This window comes from Pundamilia nyererei, unplaced genomic scaffold, assembly GCF_000239375.1.
Source record: "Pundamilia nyererei isolate P.nyererei 1_Seehausen unplaced genomic scaffold, PunNye1.0 scaffold00095, whole genome shotgun sequence".
Taxonomy (NCBI): Eukaryota; Metazoa; Chordata; class Actinopteri; order Cichliformes; family Cichlidae; genus Pundamilia; species Pundamilia nyererei.
In genome coordinates this window covers 443988-465008 of record NW_005187496.1, presented here as the reverse complement: position 1 = coordinate 465008, position 21021 = coordinate 443988, and the positions used below count along the sequence as shown (strand labels likewise).

Genomic DNA, 21021 nt, shown 5'->3' with positions numbered 1-21021 from the left:
CTCAACGATCCTCAATGAATCTTTTCTGAGTAACAGGTGGATTCAGATTTTATTCAGTTTTTCAGTTTTGATCCTTCATAACTCCAGAAGTTCAGGAGATCATGAAAAACACCTTTCATAGTTTCAACAGCAAAACTGCAGCGGCTCTGGTGTCTGCTCATCTCCATGTCTGCTTCGCTGTCCTCTTTCCTGGTCTCTCTTGTTACAGGACAGACTCGCTGGTTTTAATGCAGTCACCCTGTAAACGGTCTGTTTTGTGACGTTTCTGGTTCGGTGCCTTTCAGGGCGACGATCATGTCACTGGAGGACTTCGAGCAGAGGATGAATCAGGTCATAGAGAGGAACGCCTTCCTTGAGAGCGAGCTGGACGAGAAGGAGAACCTGTTAGAGTCCGTCCAGAGACTGAAGGACGAAGCCAGAGGTGCAGCGAGATCTTTTTCTTCGTCAGTTTCGTTCGTGTTTGCTTTTGCTCGTCTTCATCACTTCTTTGTGTGTCTGCACAGACCTGAGGCAGGAGCTCGCCGTGCAGCAAAAACAGCAGGTACAGGAGAGGAAGCCGTCCTTCAGCAGTGCAGCCAAAGAGCCTTCTTCATCAGCGTCGTCGTCCTCGGCTGGGCTGCCCACCCCTCCTCTCACCCCGTTAGACAAAAGAACAGAAGACAAACCCGCGTCTTCGTCCTCTAACCAGCCCCTTCCCTCCGCCGTCACGCCGCCCAGACCCCCCGCCTCCACAGAGCCCTTCAGCACCCCGCAGCCCCCCGTCAGCAGAGGTCAGTCTATGTTCTGTGGTGGTGTTAACCTTTTTATCATCCAGCTCTGTTTATGAAGTGTGACTTTCTCAAAATGTGCTTGAAACACAAGCTGAGCTCTTCTATAATCAGTCGTATCTGAGCCACAGCGATTCCAAGAACATGCTTTATGCCTGATTCAAGAAAAAGCTCCAAAAGGTTTCAGATCCCTACAGATAAACTCTCTTTAGTGACACTAAAACCACTATAAAAGCTTCTGGCATCATAAAAAACAATGCTGTTCTTTTCTTGCTGCTAATTATGGATTTGCCCGCGATAAGCGCTCAAACTGCTCGGCTGAAATCCAACCAAACAGCCCGTGTTTACTGCTGCTGGGAAAGGATCAGCGGCGATCCTGATTGGTTGCTGAGCTGCCCCGTGGTGGAAACTACGCCGAAAATACTGGGGGCTCATTTTGTAGTTAGCAACAGTATCCAGGAAGAAAGAAAAAATGTTTTTTGTTTGTCTTTTCTGAACAACACCGCCAGTGGAAAGGCTGCAGCAGCACTTTTAATATAGAAAATCCCCTTTGGTGTTTATTTTCTGTGGATCCTGAAGGAGAAACGGGTCGAGCTCAGTGTTCAGCTTTTATTTAACTTTATTTGTATGTGTCAGCTGTCCTGCATGGGTTACCCTGATCCTGTGGAGTGGGGTTTGCAGCAGTAGTCTCAGTTCTGCAGCTTCAGTTTAGGTCCGTGTGGGTCCATGAGTCGGGTCTCATCCTGCTGCAGGTTCTGGTTAGCCTGACATCACCGGTGGAGTCCGACTCTGTCGACGGGCGACCCTTCCACCAGAGAAACACGAGGCAGGAAAGGACGGAGCGGACTCGCCAACAGTGAACTTTCACAATAAGAGTGTGATGATTGTTGATAAGTTTGAGTTGGCTACAGATGATGATCATATTCATGAATCTGATTATTTGTGAATGTTTTCTTTAACTAACTGCTTTATCGAGTGTAAATCGGTCGTCCTGCTCGTCTGTTTTCGTTATCGCTGAGCTGCGTGTCTGTTTCTCAGGTGAAAGCCTGTCTGGGACCCCGCTCACCACGTCGGCGAGGATCTCTGCTTTGAACATTGTCGGAGAGCTGCTGAGGAAAGTCGGGGTAAGAAGCTCGGCTCGTGTTTTTCATCATCTGACTTACCGTCATGTGATGCTGCAGGCAGTTTCTCAGAGTCCATTAAGCATTACACAGACTTATCTTTGACTTTTGGGAAGAATAACACAGCCAGTGATTTTTCTTTCTTTCTGTTTTTAAATCACCGGTACAGAGTGAAGACAGTAACTTGGCATATTTTTAGATAAACAATAGTAAGATGGGAGCAAAGCAAGAAAAGCCTTAAAAATTATACAAAAGGTACTTGGTGTCACATGACAGGAACATGTGGTCCGTTACGGCCGGTGGTTTGTGACGCTCATTAAATCAGAGATTTGAACCTTTCGTTTTTTCTTCTCCGTTCAGAGTCTGGAGTCCAGGCTGGCATCGTGTCGGGAATATGTCCAAGAGCAGGCGGTGAATCGCAGAGCCCACGCTGGTGGACAGGGGGCAGCGGCGGGTCAGAGCAGCTCCTCAGAGAGCCATCCAACCAACGGCCTCTACAACAAGGGGTGAGCTTCTGTGCAGCCGTGAAAGGCAGCGTAAGACTCACTGTAAGTCTCCTGCTTATCAGGGGAACCTTCATATTACTGAGAGAGGCCTAAAAATTTGGATGCATGTGTTTGGTCATCTAAACTCTCCACTGTTGCTTTCCTCGCCGGTCAGCATCGAGCGCATTAGTGAGATGAACGACTGATTTTCTTGCTGTAACGTACGATGCTGCAGCCCCGGGTTGTTCTGCAGATTTACTGATCTTTATTAAAGTCCGTCCTGTGAAGTGGAAATACTCTGTTGTCTGATCAGAGATGGCACTGAAAGACGTTCAGAGGTTGTGACTGTTTACTTGTTGTTTCCAGGCTCGTTAAGAGGTTGGATTTAGGAGCTGGATCCAAGCTGCTGCTGTGAAAGTAAAAATGCTGCTGGGCCCGTCGTCTCCGTCCACCCCGGGTCTCCTGAACGTGACACAGGTATCGCCCTTGTCGCCTCTTCAGGATACAGACTACCGAAGCTCTGAGGACACGTTACTCCAGACACGTCGGGATGTTTTTGTTTGTTCGTTAACAGGACTCTTTTCAGCACTCGCACTTGGCTTTGAACTGATCTACTGGACCCTCTCAGCTCCTTTTGTTTGGATCTTCTTGTTTTCCCCTCTCCCTCTAAAGTTTTGTTCAGATTAAACACAAAGTGAGCTTGAGAGACGTCTGATGGCTGAGCACTGGACGGGCACCTTTATGCACACACTGGGGGGTAAAACTGCCTTTAAACCTCCCGACAGTCAAGAAGCTTCCACCGTCAGGAGTGTCTCTGATTTCACACAGAGAGGAGATGATGAGCACACGTGGTGGCCTAGAAAGACGATATGTTTACACATTCTTACAGACTGAGCAGAGACTTTGACTACGTTACTTAGGGCTGGGCAATGTGTCGATTTGGTAAATACGTCGATATATTTTCAAAAAATCCACATGGTTTACTTCTACGTGTAGCATGAATAACGACTTGAAATGTAACGGTACATGTTAACTTAATGTCTGTGGTAGCAGAAAACTTGAGGAGAGGGAATCAGACTTCGTTAACAAAAACACATTTTTACCTCGCAGGAAGCCGGATTTACCCGTCACTTCAGATCCAAACTGACTGCAGGGTTTCTGCCGCTGTGCTACAACCCTGCCCCAAGCTGCTGGGATTAATGGCTTTTCCTAGCAAAACCTCTGTAACCACCTTTATCATAGTAACTAAAGCTAAACTAAAAGGGCGGCGTGGCAAGTCAACTACTAAAGGCCCATCTTGAGCCAGGAAATACCCCAGAGGTGTTTCCCAAACTTCCATGCCACCACGTTTATTAGAACCAACCGAAACCGAAGTCTGCCAGTAACCACCGCCGTGCAGTAACACGAACTAATGATGAGCAGCTTCTGCTCTGGCAGGTAAACTTCCTGTTTTTGTGAATGGAGTCTGGTGGAGCGTTGCAGCTTCTTGTTTTACCACAAAGAGCAACTGTGAAAAGTCTTTGACACAGAGCTTCCACTTAAACCCGCAGTGACTGAACCTCAAACTAGCAGCGTTTATGTTCAACAGCAGAACGAAAGGTGGACGCAGACTGTTGGTGAGCGGTCACGTGACCGCTCAGGATGTAATGTGTATTAATGTTTTTGTCTATATCGCCCAGCTCTAACATGACCGAAGATTTTACTGCTGAGGCAGCAAAGCTCAGAAGAAATAGTGTTGTTACCTTTGACCTTTTTATAAGGAAGTCACAGACAGCACGGTCACGGAAAGGTGACGCGCTGTCTGTGACTATTTTTGAAGGATCTTGCGACACCAGGTGACCATTTTGGGATGTATCTGTCAAAGGTGTCTAAATGTGTTTATAATGATTCGTTGAATGTGAGAAGTTGGCTCCTCTGCAGCTCCATGTGGCCCTTTGGCCTCGTTCTGTGGTTCACTCTTTGCCTTCTGGTTCTCGGGCAGTTCTCCATGAATTTCATTTTAGTTTGTCAAACTCAGGCTAAAACCTAGATTGAGGTGGGCCGAACACAGTAAACGGTTTTGTTTGGGTTTATTAGTGTTATTGTCTTAATTATGGACTTCAGCTCAGTTTGTCATCAATAACCTGATTGTAGAGGAAGGAGGCTTTCTCACAGTTTAAGTTTGTGGCTGTCCGTCCACACGTGGCGTTCATAATTCTGTCATCTACAATTATTTCACGAAGACTAACCGATGGACATAATGACTCCGCCCTCCTGGATTGTAACTGATAGTCTTTGTTCTCAGTGTAGTGCAGCGTAAACCAGCTTTTCACCACTTTGCTGTTTTTAACTCGCAGTCCGACTGCAGGATGAAACTTTCTGAAGAAGCAGAAAATCAGAGCGTTCACACTAAAGAATCGAAGAATCGTCATATGAAAAAACCACAGTTATTCAATCGTGACAGCCAACGAGACGAGGAAGAGTCCAGCCCACAGCTGGAATAACGTTTCAGTAGCGTATTTTCAGAGCTTCACAGGAAGTCTTCCTTTTCTCCACGTTCTCCAAGTTAACTTGAGTAATGCCTCGAGATTCAAACAGCGACGGGTGTCAGGAGAATCTCAGCTGATCGCCTGAAATATTTTCACCTCCATTCATGTCACCAGCTCAAAATTTAGTCTCCTTCTTTGGATAAACTTTGATTCTTTTTTCCGTGAACGCACCATAACGCTCAGGTGAAGAAGATGAACCCGATAAAACCGGTTTTATTTCTCTGTGTGGTGGAAACATTAGGAAAGATTAGCCGTGGATATTCATCGTTCCTGGATGATGATTGCTAATGATTCTGGAGACTTCCCTTCAGACCAAAGTTCAGTTTTATACTTAAAATGTTTCACTTAAATCACCAGCTTGACGTGAAATTTACAGGTAACATTAATGCCTCTAACAGGGTGAAACTTGATAACTTATTGTAAATTCCTGCATTTAAACAAACAAAAAACAAAACTTTTTAACCTTCCAAAACGAACCAAAGCTACCAACAGAATGTAAATAACTGCTATAAATTTGTGCCCAAATTGTACCAGGATACAGTGCAGCAGGTCTGGGAAAGCAGCCGCAACATCTGGTGAAACACTGCCCCCTGCTGGTTAAAGATTGCAAACGGTAGTTACAAAAAGTACCTCTGGCGACCCTCAGGATATTTCAGATGAGCTTTTATGCTTATAAAAATATTAGTTCCGTCCAAAAGTTTGATGTTAGAGCTAACGTGTAGATGTTAGATGATTCTAATGATGGAGATTTGTGAGATCTGTGTGGCAGACGGGTAGTTTAGGCACTTTTTAGTCTGTGGAGACGTTTGTTAGATCCCTCTGCAGGGCTACTTCTGTCTTTCCAGGAGTGAAATCTGAAACATCTTCTGTTTCTGAGGAGATTCGATTACTTCAGTGAAGGCTACTCGTGTTTTATGTTAAAAAAAGTATGTCGTAGTGTTGTCTACTCACTGTAGGGTCACTAAAATGTAGGATGAGGATGTGTAGGTTGGGTTGCTCAAGTCTTGAGTCAGGACCTGTTATAAGTAGCTGCTCAGGGTGGGTGTAAAGCAACAGGCTCTGGTGTTTTTCTTTTGCCTTATGTGACTCTGTAAAAGGAAGTGCTTGCATGCTCACATGAAGTGCTGAAGACCTGTTCTGGCCTTTGTTGTTTTTTACCTTCAGCGCTGCTTCTGAAAAAGCAATAAAACTTGAAACGCACAGAAGGATTGTCCTTTTTCATTTTTATTTATCACAGGAAGTGGAAACAGAAAACATTTGTAAGAGTTTGGTTTCAGTCTGATATCATTTCTGTGGTTTACAGAGCACAGACTCCTGCTTCACCCTTCGCCAAGTGTGGGGGACTTTGAGCCTTGGCGTTCGTATCTGTGAGATTTAAAACCAAGTGTGTCAGGAATTAATGTGGACCCGGTTGGATACATACAGATTTTCTCTAAATATTCCTGAAACCCTCAAAGAAAGTCCAGAAAGGATCGCCTCAGTTTGTGCGCTGAAGAGTTGCATATGATCTCCCGAATCCTGGCAAAGCCAGAAGGTTGTTTAGACAAAACAAAAGATCTACAGGTAATATTTTTACAGGAAAATCACACTGATGACACAAACCGAGGCGAGCAAGGCCGACTTCTTATATAAGAGTTTTTAGGTTAATAACAGTCCACGTAACAAAAGCTGAAACGGCAAACGTTCGTCTAAAGTGTGCAGCCTAAATTCCTCCTGTGTTAAAGCAGCGCAGATTGTTAAAGTGTGACGGCAGGACTGGAGCTGGCAGCTCTTCAGCTGTTGTCTGAACCTCGCTTTATTCAGTTTGACATTGTGAAGCCAGGATCCTCCCCACAGGTACACGGATGGTTTTAAAAACTGCTTTTATCCACCTGTTGTACAGTTTACAACACAGTTTACTGAAAATGAAAATGAAGATATTCCAAAACTGCTAGGTTTGGTTTTTGGGTTTGTGCAGTTTCACTGCATCTGATTGGCTGAGTAGACCTTTAATAAAGGGTGATGCTGCCATCTGCTGGTTAGGAATGCTCCTAACAGCACTTTAAAGGAGAACTATTGAGCTAATTTATTCATCTTAAAGCTTCTTTGTTGGTCTGCTGCAGTGTTGCACTGTAGACACATCCTGCTCATGTTTGTCTCCACGTTATGATTCTTAGACTCCACCTGAGGAGCTTTGCACGATTCATGTCCCATTTGTCCACCTATCTTCAGGTGTGTGTGGCTTGTGTGCCCGAGATGAGCAAACTGTGATAAACAGCGTTTAGAGCAGCCGGAGCTCTGGGCTCACAGGGACTCTTGTACATAATCATCTCATTATTAGAAACCCTATATGAGCGTAGACTGCTGGAACAGTGAGAAGATTTTAATGTTTTCCACCAGTTAATTATTAATAATTCTTCTCCTGTGGAGCTGCTGTCAGGACAGGGATGAACAGGCTCAGATGCAAAGCTGCAGATATTTGTGGAGCTCTGGAACTGAAGTTCATGTTTGTTTTTAACTCCAGCATGTGGTGGGAGGTTATTTGGACAGGAGATGCCAATTAAATTTTACCAATTCAATGAAATTAATTTCTATATTTCTATAAACTAGAGCGGCGGTGGATTAGAGGGACTAATGGAGCTGCAGCTTTGGGGGGATAATGGGACCCAAAATCTGAAACTCATTAAAATCCGCTTTAAGAGTTCTTGGGTGAATTTAGGAACCTTACTGTGGTGTTTTACATGTATTTGCAGGGATGAAATGTTTTTTAAAATAATTGGAGATGTGCATATTTATGGAACAACAAAAGAAGGGAAATTCATCCACAAAGAATCATAAATTAAATTGGTCTCAAATCTCACAGATTATTTCCTATAGAAACAGATTATTATGTATAAAATGTAAAAGCGTTGGCACAGAAGCTTTAAAATGCTCTCAGATGTGACGGTAAAACAAATTCTCACACTGAGGAAGTGAAAGTGGAACATTTGGAGAGTTTTTGCTCGTAAAATAACATTTTACTGACTTTTAGTGTCAGAAATAATTAAAAATAAATAAATGATCAGACTAACAGGTTGGTAGCATTGTATGGATGAAGTATGAAATACTTGTGCTAATATTTCTAATATTTGGGACATTAAATTGTAGCTTCAGGCTATTAAATGACTTTTTGTTTTGTTTTGTTGGGGATAAATTTGGTCCGTCCACAGTTTGTCCCTCAGTGTGTTTGGAATAACTTAAAAACAAAACTATTTGCTTCAAACATAAATCCATAGTATTGATTAAATATCCAGCTCCTCCTGTGACTCTACGCTTGGTTGTTTCCTAAAACACTTCTTTATCTGCTCCTGGTCGTCTACTCGTTGGGGGAGCAGGTGTAGACCTCGGCACGGGGCTCCAGAGGTGGGGTGCGGGCGGGTGAGGAAGGTGAGGGAGGCTCTTCCTCGTGCAGCTCCACCGAGTTCTCTTTGATGTTGCTCCTCCGGTTGATGCTCCCTCCGAGCCCCAAACTCCTCATGCTGCCGCCACCACTGCTGCGAGGAGTGGAGCTGCTGTACAACATCTCCCCACCAGCACCGCTGCCGCCACGCCTGGGAACACCCGACACATCGGGAGGAAGAGGAGGGTCAGAAAGAGAGGAAAGGCGGCAGAGGAAGAGGAAATGGCTTTCTGCAAAGCAAAATATTTAAGAGGTAGGGCCTGAAATCCTGAAGCAGGAGTAAACTGGAGGCAGAGCAGTGAGGGGGGGGGAGGAAGAGGAGAACATTCCCAGAAGGCTTTGAGTTTGCAGATCAGAGGCGCCTGAAGACGAGCGTGAAACAAGAGCAGCGAGACATGAAAGGAGGAAAAGGAAATTTAAAATCACAAGTGAGCTCGTCTTCGACGCTCAGCCGCTACACGAGAGCGTTCGACACATTCAACAACAAAACACTTTGATTTGTGGAGACTGTCACCGAGGCTCATTTATGAGGGAAGTGTCCTGTTAAAGCTGAGCTCTGATTGGTTACTGAGAGGGAGCCGATGCTTCCAGCCTGTCAGAGCGCAGGATTAACCAAAGAGCCCCACCTTAACACCCGGAGGACACACATCTGTTTGGGCATCCAGTGAAAAAACTAGTTGGCGTACCTGCTGTGGTGACTCCATCAGTGTTTTAAAGCAGAGTTATTAACTTACCAAATCTAACCAACTAGTTTCCAGCATTTAATTTGGTCAAGTAGTAACTTTTGGCATCTCCACCTAAGCAGGAAGATTTTAATGACTACACCTCGACAGGTAGTTTTTCTGCTAGAGTAGCTAATGCGTCCAAATTTGTCTGTTACGAACTCTCCTCCACCTTTCTTCTGATTGGCTGTCTCTCTTAAAGACGAGGTTTAACCAGAAGGTAGGCGGGGCTTCTGTGCCGTGTGACCATATTAGCGAGATCCTCTCTCTGTGACGACATTCAGATTCAAGAGAGGACAAAACGGTAACTGAGGGATTGCTGTTCATACACTGATCAGGCACAACGTTATGACCACACACAGGTGAGAGGAGTAACACTGATTGTCTTCATGGCGCCAGCTGTTAGTGGGCGGGATATATCAGAGAGCAGGTGAACATTTTGTCCTTTTTGCAGAGCTGCAGACCAGAACATGGAGCCCTAGCATCCGCGTGGATGTTACGCCTACTGAAGCATCGTTGCAGACCATGTACAGCCTTTCACGGAGGTGATACTCCCTGAGGGCTGTGGTCTCTCTCAGCAGGCTAAAGCTGCAGAAATGGTTCAGGAATGGTTTGAGGTGTTGACCTGGCCATCGAATTCCCCAGATCTCAATCCAATCGAGGGTTTGTGGGATGTGCTGGACAAAGACGTCTGCTCCATGAAGGCCCCGCCTCAGAGCTTACAGGACTGTGTTGATGGTGCAGCTACCACAGCACAGCCTCAGGGCTGTTCTGGCAGGAAAGGGGGACCAATGCAATATCAAACAGGTGTTTATGATGTCACGCCTGATTGGTGTGTACTCATCGCACCATAAGAAAATGCAGCAATGCTTATTATGCCCGCCCACTGTGGAACAGCAGATACGAGAGGAAACAATTGTCATTTGTCTTGTTTCAAACTTCAGAGCAGAAGAGGCGCTGAGGTGACCTTTGCTCACATTGTTCTAGTTTTGCTTCGGTGGGTGTGACGTATTTATCGAACGTCTCTGTGCTCGAGACCTTCGTTACCTGAGTTTGCTCCTGAGCGAAGCAACCTCTCTGTTCAGGGCGTCGTTGGACTCTGTTGCCTCTTCCAGCTCCCTCTGCAGCTTCCTGCGGGCTGCCACCACGCGCTGCGCCTCCTCCTCCGCTTCCTCCAGCTGATGCTTCAGCTGCTTCACCCGCACGTTGCTCTTCTCCACCTGCAGGGGGCAGACATGGTTTTATTTACAGTTTGTAAATGAGCAAAACTCTAAACTGTCATTCATCCTTTGATCTTGCGTCACCTGATCTTTGTACTGCTGCGCCTGCTTCCTCTCGTCCTCCATCTGGATCGTTAAATCTTTCAGTTTCTTCTCTTTCTGGCGCAGATTCTTAGCGTTGGCCTGCCGCTCTCTGCACAACAAAGTGGCACAAAATTATCTCCTCAGTGCTCGTCACATGTTGAGTTTGGGATCGACACTCCTCTTCCCACCGCGCGCCCTCACCTGCTCTCCACCTCCAGCTGCTCCTCGGCCTCTCGGAGTTTGGCCTCCAGAGCAGTGATGGAGGACTTGAGTTTGGAGCGGCCCTGGTCCTCCAGCTCCTGCAGCTTGGCCTTCAGCTCTCGGTTCTGCCTCTCCAGCTGCTGCCTGGATCCCTCCCTGCTCTGAGCAGAAGACCTCTCCGTGGCCAGCTCTGCTCCGAGCTGATCCACCTGTAGGAAAATCAGTTTCAGTGGCTGTTAGAGGAACTGAACTTGAGCATCAGCTTCACTGGTCAGGCCTGCTGTAATGAAATGAGAGATTAGAGACGATCATGAACCTACCAGCTGCTGGCTCTTCCTCAGCCGGTCGTTGAGGCCCTCCATGTTGGCCTGCTCCTCCTCCAGCTCCTCCTCCAACTGGCTGATCTTAGTCTCCAGACGACGTTTTTCATCGGACAGCAGTGACCTGAGCGAGGACATTCAAGTCAGAGTTAGATTTCGCCATCAGAAGACTAGAGATATAAATGACTCAGATATTTAACTAAATCTGAAAACATGATCAGTGTTCTTGCCGATTCCTGATTAATTCATTTACATTCAGAAATGTTTTCATTTAACCTTAAAATCTCAGTGACAGCCAGCTGGGACGACCTTTAGTGGATGTTAATGATCCCTAGATGACAAATTCCAGTGAATTTATTGATCTCTTGGGTTTTCCCGTCCCAAAGTAAAGACTGAAATTCCAGGAAGTGAAGTTGAAGCTTGATGAGACTCATGCTCCTCATTTTAAATGCATCAATAATGTAAGACACCTACTTTCCAGATGAGTTACTGGCCAGTTCCTCGGACAGCTCGTCTCTCTCCGTCTCCGCCTGCTTACGAGCTCTCTCGGCAGCTGCCAACGCCTGGACAGATGGAGTAAGAAACGATTTCCAGAGGACAACCTGTGCAATGCTGGTGAAGCCTGAAACCTTTATCGTTCCAAAAAGTGCTAAAAAACACTTGGAAGAAACGGATTCTGTGGATTAATCGCATAACGATAATGAGTATCTGCGTCTGACTGATTGAACTCGCTGTATAAAATCAACTTTAGCTCTCCAGGCACGCCCTTTAAACCACATTTCTTCTGACCGCCCCTCCTCAGGTGGCCATATTGGGTCGATCCACCTCTCTGTGATTTCATACAAACTAAAGACTAAAAATTCAACGTTTAGAGCAGGCAGCTCCTACGGCCTTACCTCATTCAGATGCATGATGTCGGCCTCCATGGCCTTGGACCTGCGCTCAGACTCTCTGGCTGAGGTAAGGACCTCCTTCTGGGCTGCACGGGAGTCCTCCAGCTCCCTCTGGAGATCTTTCATCTGGCCCTGTGAGGAGAGCAAGGAGGCTCATGTGGGGTTTTGAACTGGTTTCTAAATACTTCAGCTCTTATAGTTACCAAGCCTGCTCAGGCAAAATGTGAAAGTACATCAAACGTGGTTATGTTTAGGACTTTGTTAGGACAACTCAGCTTCAGAAATGACGAGTTCAGAGAAATAAGAAGTCAATAAAAGAGTTTGCTGACCTGGATTTTGCGGAGCTGTTTGAGCGCCTCGTCACGCCCCCTGCTGCTGGCCTCCAGCTGATCCTCCGTGTCCTTCAGCTCCCCCTCCAGCTTCTTCTTCCCGGCTGAAGCCTGACTTCGCTGCTTCTTCTCCTCCTCCAGCTCTGACTCCAGCTCTCGGACCTGACGGACGCCAAGAGGAAAACATTAGCTGTCTGACAACTCGCGCTTTTTTCCTAACACGTGCTTAGAAATGTTCTCAGTAAGTGCACGGGCCAGTTTTGTTCTTACTGTTACATCAATGATAGCGGATCAGAATCTTTCTAAACCACTACCTGCAGTCTCCATCCCACCAGGTCTATTTCTCCAGATAAGGAAACAGATAAACCTCACAGTATTCGGCAAAGCAAAAAGCAGGAAGACCTCAAAGTGGAGAAACATCATCGAGTTTAAGGAGGAAGCCAGTTCAGAGAATTCAAACTTCTTCTCCTTCTCAACTCTTAAAGGACCTAAATTATGATGATAAATTCTAAAACTGTGACGAGGTGCGAGTGTTTACAAAATGAGATGAAGTAAAAAGCAGCGGTGGCGAGGTTTCCCGACCTGTTTCAGGAGCTGCTTCCTCTTCTCCTCTCCCAGCTCGTCGCGGGCCTGCAGCTCCCTCTCGTGCTGAGCTTTCAGAGCCTGACTGTTGACCTCCAGACGCAGCTTGGCATCCTCGGCCACCTGCAGCTCGTCCTCCAGCTCCTCCATCTGCGTCCTCATCTCCTCCACGATGGCCTCCAGGCCGCGCTTCGCCTTCTCCAGGTCATGCACCTGAAATATAACCAGAAACACATCCACCTTCATCGGAAATACTGACCACGGATAGTAGGAGTCGCTCGTGTCCAGGTTCAGTGTTTTACATTCTTTCCCACGTCGTCCTTGGAGCTGATGAGATCTTCCATCTCGGCTCGGAGCGCCTTCACCGTCTTCTCCGCCTCCTCCAGAGCCTCGTGGCTTTCTTCCAGCCCTCGGGTAAGAGCCAGCACCTTTGTCTCCTTGTCCCGCACCTCTGCCTCCGCTCGATCCCGCTCCTCCGCATACTTACAGGACACAGTGCGCTCCTCGGCCAGCATCTGATGGACATGGAGGACATTAGAGATCACAGATCATTGCAGGCTCAAAAAAAAAGCACTGAGAGAAGCTTTTGTGGAACATCTGGTTCCTGGGACAAACTCTCCCGTCTTTAATACGTGTGGAAACAAAACTGGAAAATCTGAAAAACTGAGATCAGTGGGTAGGTAACTGAAGCAGTCATTGTGGAGCTGCCAGACCTGATCGAACTTCTTCTGCTTCTTCTCCAGGTTGGAGACGAGCTGCCGCTGGCTGTCCAGGTCCATGAGGACGTCCTCCAGCTCCTGCTGCAGCCGGCTCCGGCTCTTCTCCAGCTTGTCGTAAGCGGAGGCCTTCTCCTCGTACTCTGTGTTGGTTGCCTCCAGCTCACGCTGCAGACGCTTCTTCCCTTCCTCCAGCAGCTCCACCGTCCCCGACATCTCGTCCAGCTTCTTCTTGTAGTCGGACAGCTGAGAAAAGTCAGAAGAATGAGAACTTCAGTGTGAGAGAGGATGAGCTTAAGCATTAGGAAAAATCCCAGTCGGCCTTTGAAACGATTGCTTCGGAGACCCGGAGCAGAGCTGACCTGCATGTTGAGGCTGGACACCTGCCTCTCCATGGCCCGTTTGACCTCAGTCTCCTCCTCCAGCTGCTCCATGAGGCTGTTCCTGTCGTCCTCCATCTGACGCAGACGCCCAGACAGATTCAGCTTCTGACGCGTCTCCTCTGACAGCAGCTCCTGAAAGAGTTGGGGGGAGGAGGACGCTGTTTAGAAACCTGGCTTCATGCATCACAGCATTTAGCAGTCAGGGTGCTCCTCACCTGTGTGTCGTGCAGCTGAGAGGACAGGCTGGAGACGTCTTTACCCAGCTTGATGTTCTTTCCCTCGGCCTCGTTCAGCAGACCCGTCACGCTGTCCAGCTCCAACTAACAGAGAAGAAGAGACGAGAACTGTAAACACAAAGGCTAAAGTCAAGCGCAGATGCGTGTCTCTTTAAATCTGAGTGTGACTTTTCATGAAGATCCATTTGTTCTCTTTAAGTAGAAGAAGCAGAAAGTTTAAAGTTAACTGAGAAAGCTTACAGCTACTGCTGCCAACCTCTTTATCTCTGATTGGAGTTTAGGTCTTGTTGAACCAGCTAACACAAACACAGCCTGGATATTTAAGACTCTGTTCACATACTGTGCTCCTGATGAGCCTTTATCCTTTAAACCCAGAGACATGGTGGTAACTCAGATTATAATTTATTTTTACCTCAAAATATTCTTTGACTTCTAAATATGTTTGTTTACAATGCTTCATCTTTGCTTTAATAACCAGTTTATAAATCAATATTTGTTTTGTGCATTTTAGATGTACTAGTTTCTCATTTATCTGTAATTAGGATCTAAAACATTTCCAATTAGTTACTTAATCACATTTAAAGAGGAACTATTATGATTTGGGTCAATATTTGAATTATGTTTCAGGCACTTTTATGTCAGATTGCCACTGATTTCCTTATATGGTCATAAGAAACACCCAAAGTCACTCCTCATAGGAGGCGGAGCTTCCCATTTATTGACTGCGTTTGTGTAAGTAAAGCAAACTGGTAGCTAATCAGAGGACAGTGGCCTTTAAAGGAAGGTGACGAGCTTGTTTCAGAGGACAGACTCGGGGACTTGTACTCTCAGTCATTCAAAGCTAATTTGGAGAAATCTCAGAATTAAAACATGAAGATGGAAAAGAGTAGAAAAAAAGCCAACTTGTAATTATAAATAGCTGACTGATGTCTTCCTATCTGACTCACTTCTGCCATTGTTTGTATGGCTCACCGTCATCTTTGAGACTCGCTCCGACAGCTCGTTCTTCTGCCGCTCGCTCTCATTGAAGCGAGAATTTAGATCATTCAGCTGACCCTCCAACTTCTTCTTTTTGTGCTCAACGTCCTGTTTGGCGCTGGTGAGGGAACGCAGGTCAGCACTCAGGTCTGCTGACTCCTTCTCCAGACCTTGCTTGGCTTTCTCAAGACCAGCTCTTACCTGGACAGAAGGAACAGATGCTGAATGAGTGAAAATATCCACCTCTGTCTCACGGTTCTTATAAGGACGTGCCAGTAGCAATATCCATGTACCTCATATTAAACAAACATATATCTGCACCTCGGATGAATGAAAGTGTCTGACTTTGGTGAACTGACCCGCTTGGCCTGCTCCAGGTGCTCATTCAGCTCCTCCACAGCCTGACTGTGTTTCTGTCTCAGTTCCTGGATTTGGGCCTCATGGCTCCGCCCCTCTTCCTCCATGGCCCTCTTCAACATGGCCACTTCCTGCTCACGTTTCGCCCTGCCAACCATAAACACAAAACATCCGGTAAGATGGTGCAGAGGCCTGATTAAAACAACTTAAAAGCTGCTCTTCTATGCAGATGATACTGTTATTTACTGCAACGTTTCAGATTTGTGTCCCATTAACTGTTATGGATGTTTAACCGATACCTGAAGCTCATTCTTATGTAACTGGATAAAATATAAGCATTTTTTTAAACGCCAGACCAATTTCTTTTCTCATCTTTTGGGTATCTTTCTTTGGATTATCTAATTCCAGGGATGAAGAATTGCTGTATATATATTTTCACAGACACAGATTAGGGCTAGTCTCATGCTGAAAGTAAAATTAAATGAAAAACATTCAATTTGTGATTCATTAATTTTTTCCTACAGAATATGAATAACGGAAAAATGAGCTTGCTTATCAAATTATGTGGTTCATTTCGAGGATGTATATGGACGACACGGACCGTAATTCCTGCTGGGCAGCAGTCGTGTCCAGACTGTCCTCCAGCTCGGTACGTAGAGCATTAAGCTCCTCCCCGAGGTCCCGTCGTGCTGCCTCAGCCTTCCCCCTCGCCGCCCTTTCAGCCTCTAAGTCCTCCTGCAGCTCTGAGAGCAAAGCCTCCAACTCCCGAATGCGTTTCACCGCCGCCCCACGCTGACTGCTCTCCTCCTCCAGGCTGTGGACACAAATTTGTTGGAAAGGAAATCATGAAGGTTGGAGAAATGTTACAGTTTTTCTATGGTTTCATTCACACTGTTCAAATAGGAGAGAATTTAAACAACTCTGTATCTGCATCTCTTGGGTATGGTGTGCCACAGGGATCATTTTTGAGACCCATTTGATTTCCTTTATATGTGCTTAGCCACATAATTCATGTCTCTTTTCAAGTTTATGCTAATAAAACACAAACACTTCCCCTTTAGATCATCTGACCTGGTACGATTAAGTTCTCTAAACAGCTACATTCATAAAGTTCAAAACTGGATGCACTGGTTCCCTCCTGGATCATATCAAGCCATGTTTGATGGCCTCGCTTCAAGCTTCCACCTGTCAGGACATCTTCAGCATTCATAATGCATCGTCTGTTCATGTTAGTCCTCACCGCTCCTGTGTGGCCTGCAGCTCCTCCTCCTTGGCAGCGAGCTGGGCCCGCAGCTCAGCTAACTGCGCCTGCAGGTCGGCGTGCTGCTCGTGCAGTTCAGCAAGCTCCGCCTCCACCTTCCTCTTCGCCTTTTCCACATCTTGGCGACTCTTCTCTTCCTTCTTCAGACGCACTGGACACAAAAAAACCAAATTTCTTTAGATGTTACAGACACGAGTTACTCCATACTAAAGCAGCAGAATGAAAAACTTGATATTCGGGTTGTCATATTATTTTAATCTTGAGATGAAATATGATGTAATGCAATAAAGAGACATTTGCTCTCTGTACTGACTGTAAGGTCAGTTATCACTCCTGAAATAACTCCTTTAACTCCAACTTCACACTGTGAGTTGTAATTTACTGTAACAGCTGAAATCTTCCCCCAGGTTTAAAGCTTTAAACATTTCCTCGGTCCAACATGTGATTGCTGCAACGTCTGCACCGTGCTGTAAACTGAACATGCACCACAGATTTGTATTCAGCTCATGAGCCAAACAAACAAAGTGCTGACTGACCTTCGAGGTCAGAGATCATGGACTCGTGCTTGGCCTTGAGTTTGGTTAGATTCTTAGACTTCTCCTCCTCCTCAGCCAGGTTGGAGCTCATGTCAGCCATCCTCTCCTCCAGCAGCTTTCGCTCCTAAAAACAGACGCATGTGAGCGCGTGCAGTGCAGCGTTCACGCTGAACGAAGTGCTCTCTTAGAGCAGAGCGTGAAGCTCTTCATACCTTCTGCAGCTTGTTGTTCTGGTCCTCCATCAGCAGAATGTCCTCCTCCAGCTTCTTCACCTTTCCCTCCACAGCTGCTTTCTCCAGCTGCAGCGTCTGCTTGGCGTCTTCTTCCTGTGCTATGTGGGCCTCCATCAGCTGCAGAAAAAGACGACGCAAAGTTAACGGACAGAAAATATAAGGATGCAGTAGGAGGACAAGCTTTCAGTGTAAGACCAGAGTTATTATCCATCATTGAGTAAGTTTATACCTGTAATCTTATTTGCTGGACTTGAAAGATAGTATTTTAATTAACAACAAGATAAATTAACCATACGTGTCTGTGCCTTACATTGGCGATACAAAAAGCGTTGCATGTCTTGTTTTTGTAATGATAACGAGACAAACCTGTAGCTGCTGCTCCATCTCCTTCTTCTCCTGCTGCAGGGCGTTACTGCGGTCCTCCTCTTCCTCCAGCCGGGCCTCCATCTCGTGCAGCACCTCCTCCAGCTCCTGCTTCTTGGCCTCCAGTCGCACCCTTATCTCCTCTGCCTCAGCGCACAGCTCCGTCTCTGCCTGAAGCTTCAACTCCAGCTGTGCCCGCTCCTCCATCAGCTATAAACACCACAGCGAGAACATTTACTCAAAATGACTTAACGCTCAGATAAAACGCAGATAAAAACCCGAGTTTGTGTCACCTGGGTGTGCTTCTGGGTAATGTCCTTCAGTTCAGCCTCAGTTTTGGCTGCCACCTCTTTGGCGGCCTTCAGCTCCTCCTCTTTCTGACCCATCTCCTCCTCTTGTCTGGTCACCTGCAGCAGCGGCTTGACCTGAACCACAGACAGATGAAGCAAAGTTTGTTCACCTGACCTAAATAAAAATGTATTTGAGAGACATTGAAGAACAAATATGTCCTCTGGTTGGATGGTGGTGTGAACTGTTTGAATCACCTTAGTGAAAAGCCTCCACCACTGCCAGTTCTTGAGCTTGAGGTAGCAGGCGCAGTTCCTCTGGATGACCTTCATGGCGGTGAGCTGCTGCTGACGTTTGCTGAAAGCCCTGAAAACACATGAAGAAGAATCAGACCTGCAGAGATCACAGACTGTAAAGAAATGATGCATAACAGAAGACAAAGTGGAAGCAGCCTACACACGTATTCTTTCTAATGGCCAGCAGGGGGCACTGCCTTTCAAAGTCTATGGGATAATGACTCTACTGCTCACTGGATTTATGACTTTGAAATACATTTTCCTTTTTGCTAAAGCATATAGTTAGGGCTGGACCAGGTGACCCTGAATCCTCCCTTAGTTATGCTGCAATAGACGTAGGCTGCCGGGGATTCCCATGATGCATTGAGTTTTTCCTTTCCAGTCACCTTTCTCACTCACTATGTGTTAACAGACCTCTCTGCATTGAATCATATCTGTTATTAACCTCTGTCTCTCTTCCACAGCATGTCTTTATCCTGTCTTCCTTCTCTCACCCCAACCGGTCGCAGCAGATGGCCCCGCCCCTCCCTGAGCCTGGTTCTGCCGGAGGTTTCTTCCTGTCAAAATGGAGTTTTTCCTTCCCACTGTTGCCAAAGTGCTGCTCATAGGGGGTCATATGATTGTTGGGTTTTTCCCTGTATCTATGAAGCGCCTTGAGGCGACTTATGTTGTGATTTGGCGCTATATAAATAAAATTGAATTGAATTGAATAGTTTATGATCTTAATCACTAGTTTAGAGTCTTCTTTAATATGACATAAGGTTTCTTAAAAAAAAATCTGGTCCCATTTAGAGTCAAATAATAAAACTGGTCATGCTTTAGGGCACGGAGCCTTCTGTTCTTTAAACCAAACAAAGATTGTGGCAAAACATCAAACTTGAAGCTTCCAACAGGACTTCTCTGCTATTTCCTGATGACTGCATCTATCATGGGCAACGAAAAGTAGAGGAAATGACTTCTGGGTCTTAATGCTCCACCTACTTGCGGCCCAGGAAGCCTCTTGCTTGCGCCTGGAAGGCGATGATGACGACAGTCAGTTTGAGGTCTCGCTCCTCTTCCAGCTGAGCCAAAACTCCCGTCCTGAAGAACATTTTGCTTTGACCGATACGATACAAGTTAGGGTCCAGATCCAGGTGCTTTACCTGGAGACGAGCAGAGGAATGAACCCTGCTTCTTCCTTTTCACAGTAAATTAATATTTAAATAGCATAAATTTGTAAGCATTAAAGGTTTTACTCCATCGAGCTCACCATTAAACTGCAGGCCTGTTTTCCATCCATGAAGCCTTTAGGGATGGCGTTGGCAGCCAGGATCTCGTACCTGCAAACAGCACATTACCGGTGAGACCAAACGTACTACTACATGAAGTACTCGTTCCTTAAATGGGTTATTGATCGAAGTATAACTGCAAAGCGGTCAAAGAATATTCTAAATTGGAAGATATGAGGTCCCAATTCACTCTAATCTCAAACACAATCTGCTTGAAACTTTATTCCTGTACCAAGCTTATTCATTTCCTTTCTCGTGGGTAAGGGGCAAGCCCATTAAAATTTAGTTTAGATGCAGATCACCTTCACGTAACTGCAAAATATAGCAATAAGCTAGCAATGAAGAAAAACAAAATAAGATAAAGAAATAGAAAAAAAACTATTGTGTTTTAAACTCATCCAATATTTGATCTGAAGGAACTTTTCTAAAAGAGGAAGAAGCATCTGCCTTCAGTCAGAGTGAGGAACAACCAACGAAACCTGAGCACAGGGCCTCAGACTGTGGGCAGGTGTCCATGGACTTATTTGAATATTTAGTAATAGCCATAGGTACATGCAGGTAGCTGTGGGTTTGTGAGATGTGTGTCTGCTGTGGGCTCTCACTGCAGCTGCATGAGTAACTTTTTTATGCAGAAATTCTTTTGACATGCCAACTTTACACAGCAGCTAATAATATTCCACAGCTGACAAGTATTTTTAAGTTATTTTAGCATCACAAATGTGTTTCATTTGATGTAACATGACAGACAGTAACAGTGGACTTATGCATGTGCCTGACCTGAAACTACAAATACATTTAGAGCCGCACATTATTGACTTATTCTGTTCCCAAAGATATCATTAGGTAGACATTCATGGGCCTTTGAGACCAAACAGCTTACACTGATTTATAAACGTTATTTACTACTTAGGGGAAGTTAATCAGTAACGCAAAAAAGGAACAAACAAAAGCATTTACATGACACTTAAGGCTCACAGTTTGTAGCATCTCCCATCAAACTTTTACAGAAATAAAAACATTCTGAAGAAACAATGTTTTTAGTCTCAAGTGAGATACAGAATTGAACATCATCTGCATACAGTGGAAGCAAAAATCTTTAAAGTTGTTAGCATTCAAACTTAGTATTATTATAAAGGAACTATGATACTGTTATCAGTATAAATGATCTCAGACATCTCCCTCACCTCTGCCTGAACTCCTGGAACACAATCCGGTTTGGAAATCCCTGCCTGCAGATTCGAATCCCCTCCAACACTCCGTTACACCTCAGCTGCTCCAGCACCAGGTTGGAATCCATCTTTCCAGCCTGCACCACAGCAAAAAGCCAACAACTCCTCAGTGAATTAACAGACTCTGTCTTTTATCTCGGGGTTAGAGTCAGCTAAGGCTGCCACAAACGATTATTTTGATAGTCGACTAGTCACCGATTATTTTTG

General features: G+C 45.6%; 2 protein-coding genes across 4 annotated transcripts in view; one reads left to right on the top strand and one right to left on the bottom strand.

Moving 5' to 3' along the window:
* Positions 1-5350, top strand: part of nde1 (nudE neurodevelopment protein 1) — an 11753-nt gene extending 6403 nt beyond the window's left edge. For both annotated transcript variants that reach the window (XM_005739923.2, XM_005739922.2), the window contains exons 5-9: positions 285-421; positions 504-770; positions 1806-1891; positions 2249-2394; positions 2740-5350. In XM_005739923.2, the coding sequence (XP_005739980.1) occupies positions 285-421; positions 504-770; positions 1806-1891; positions 2249-2394; positions 2740-2788 (685 nt within the window). In that variant the 3' untranslated portion in view covers positions 2789-5350. The remainder of the gene's footprint in view (positions 1-284; positions 422-503; positions 771-1805; positions 1892-2248; positions 2395-2739) is intronic.
* A 2086-nt stretch (positions 5351-7436) lies between these two features.
* The window catches only part of LOC102212650 (myosin-11-like), a 29181-nt gene continuing 15596 nt past the window's right edge, over positions 7437-21021 (bottom strand). For both annotated transcript variants that reach the window (XM_005739919.1, XM_005739920.1), the window contains 25 exons: positions 20770-20891; positions 19567-19636; positions 19299-19459; positions 18279-18387; positions 18027-18158; positions 17737-17943; positions 17350-17487; positions 17138-17261; positions 16581-16752; positions 15942-16154; positions 15343-15487; positions 14978-15184; positions 13985-14089; positions 13749-13901; positions 13384-13632; positions 12973-13185; positions 12671-12883; positions 12089-12250; positions 11763-11891; positions 11341-11429; positions 10867-10990; positions 10547-10755; positions 10346-10454; positions 10089-10261; positions 7437-8470 (listed from right to left, as the gene is read on the bottom strand). In XM_005739919.1, coding sequence (XP_005739976.1) covers positions 8236-8470; positions 10089-10261; positions 10346-10454; positions 10547-10755; positions 10867-10990; positions 11341-11429; positions 11763-11891; positions 12089-12250; positions 12671-12883; positions 12973-13185; positions 13384-13632; positions 13749-13901; positions 13985-14089; positions 14978-15184; positions 15343-15487; positions 15942-16154; positions 16581-16752; positions 17138-17261; positions 17350-17487; positions 17737-17943; positions 18027-18158; positions 18279-18387; positions 19299-19459; positions 19567-19636; positions 20770-20891 — 3963 coding nt within the window. In that variant the 3' untranslated portion in view covers positions 7437-8235. The remainder of the gene's footprint in view (positions 8471-10088; positions 10262-10345; positions 10455-10546; positions 10756-10866; positions 10991-11340; positions 11430-11762; positions 11892-12088; positions 12251-12670; positions 12884-12972; positions 13186-13383; positions 13633-13748; positions 13902-13984; positions 14090-14977; positions 15185-15342; positions 15488-15941; positions 16155-16580; positions 16753-17137; positions 17262-17349; positions 17488-17736; positions 17944-18026; positions 18159-18278; positions 18388-19298; positions 19460-19566; positions 19637-20769; positions 20892-21021) is intronic.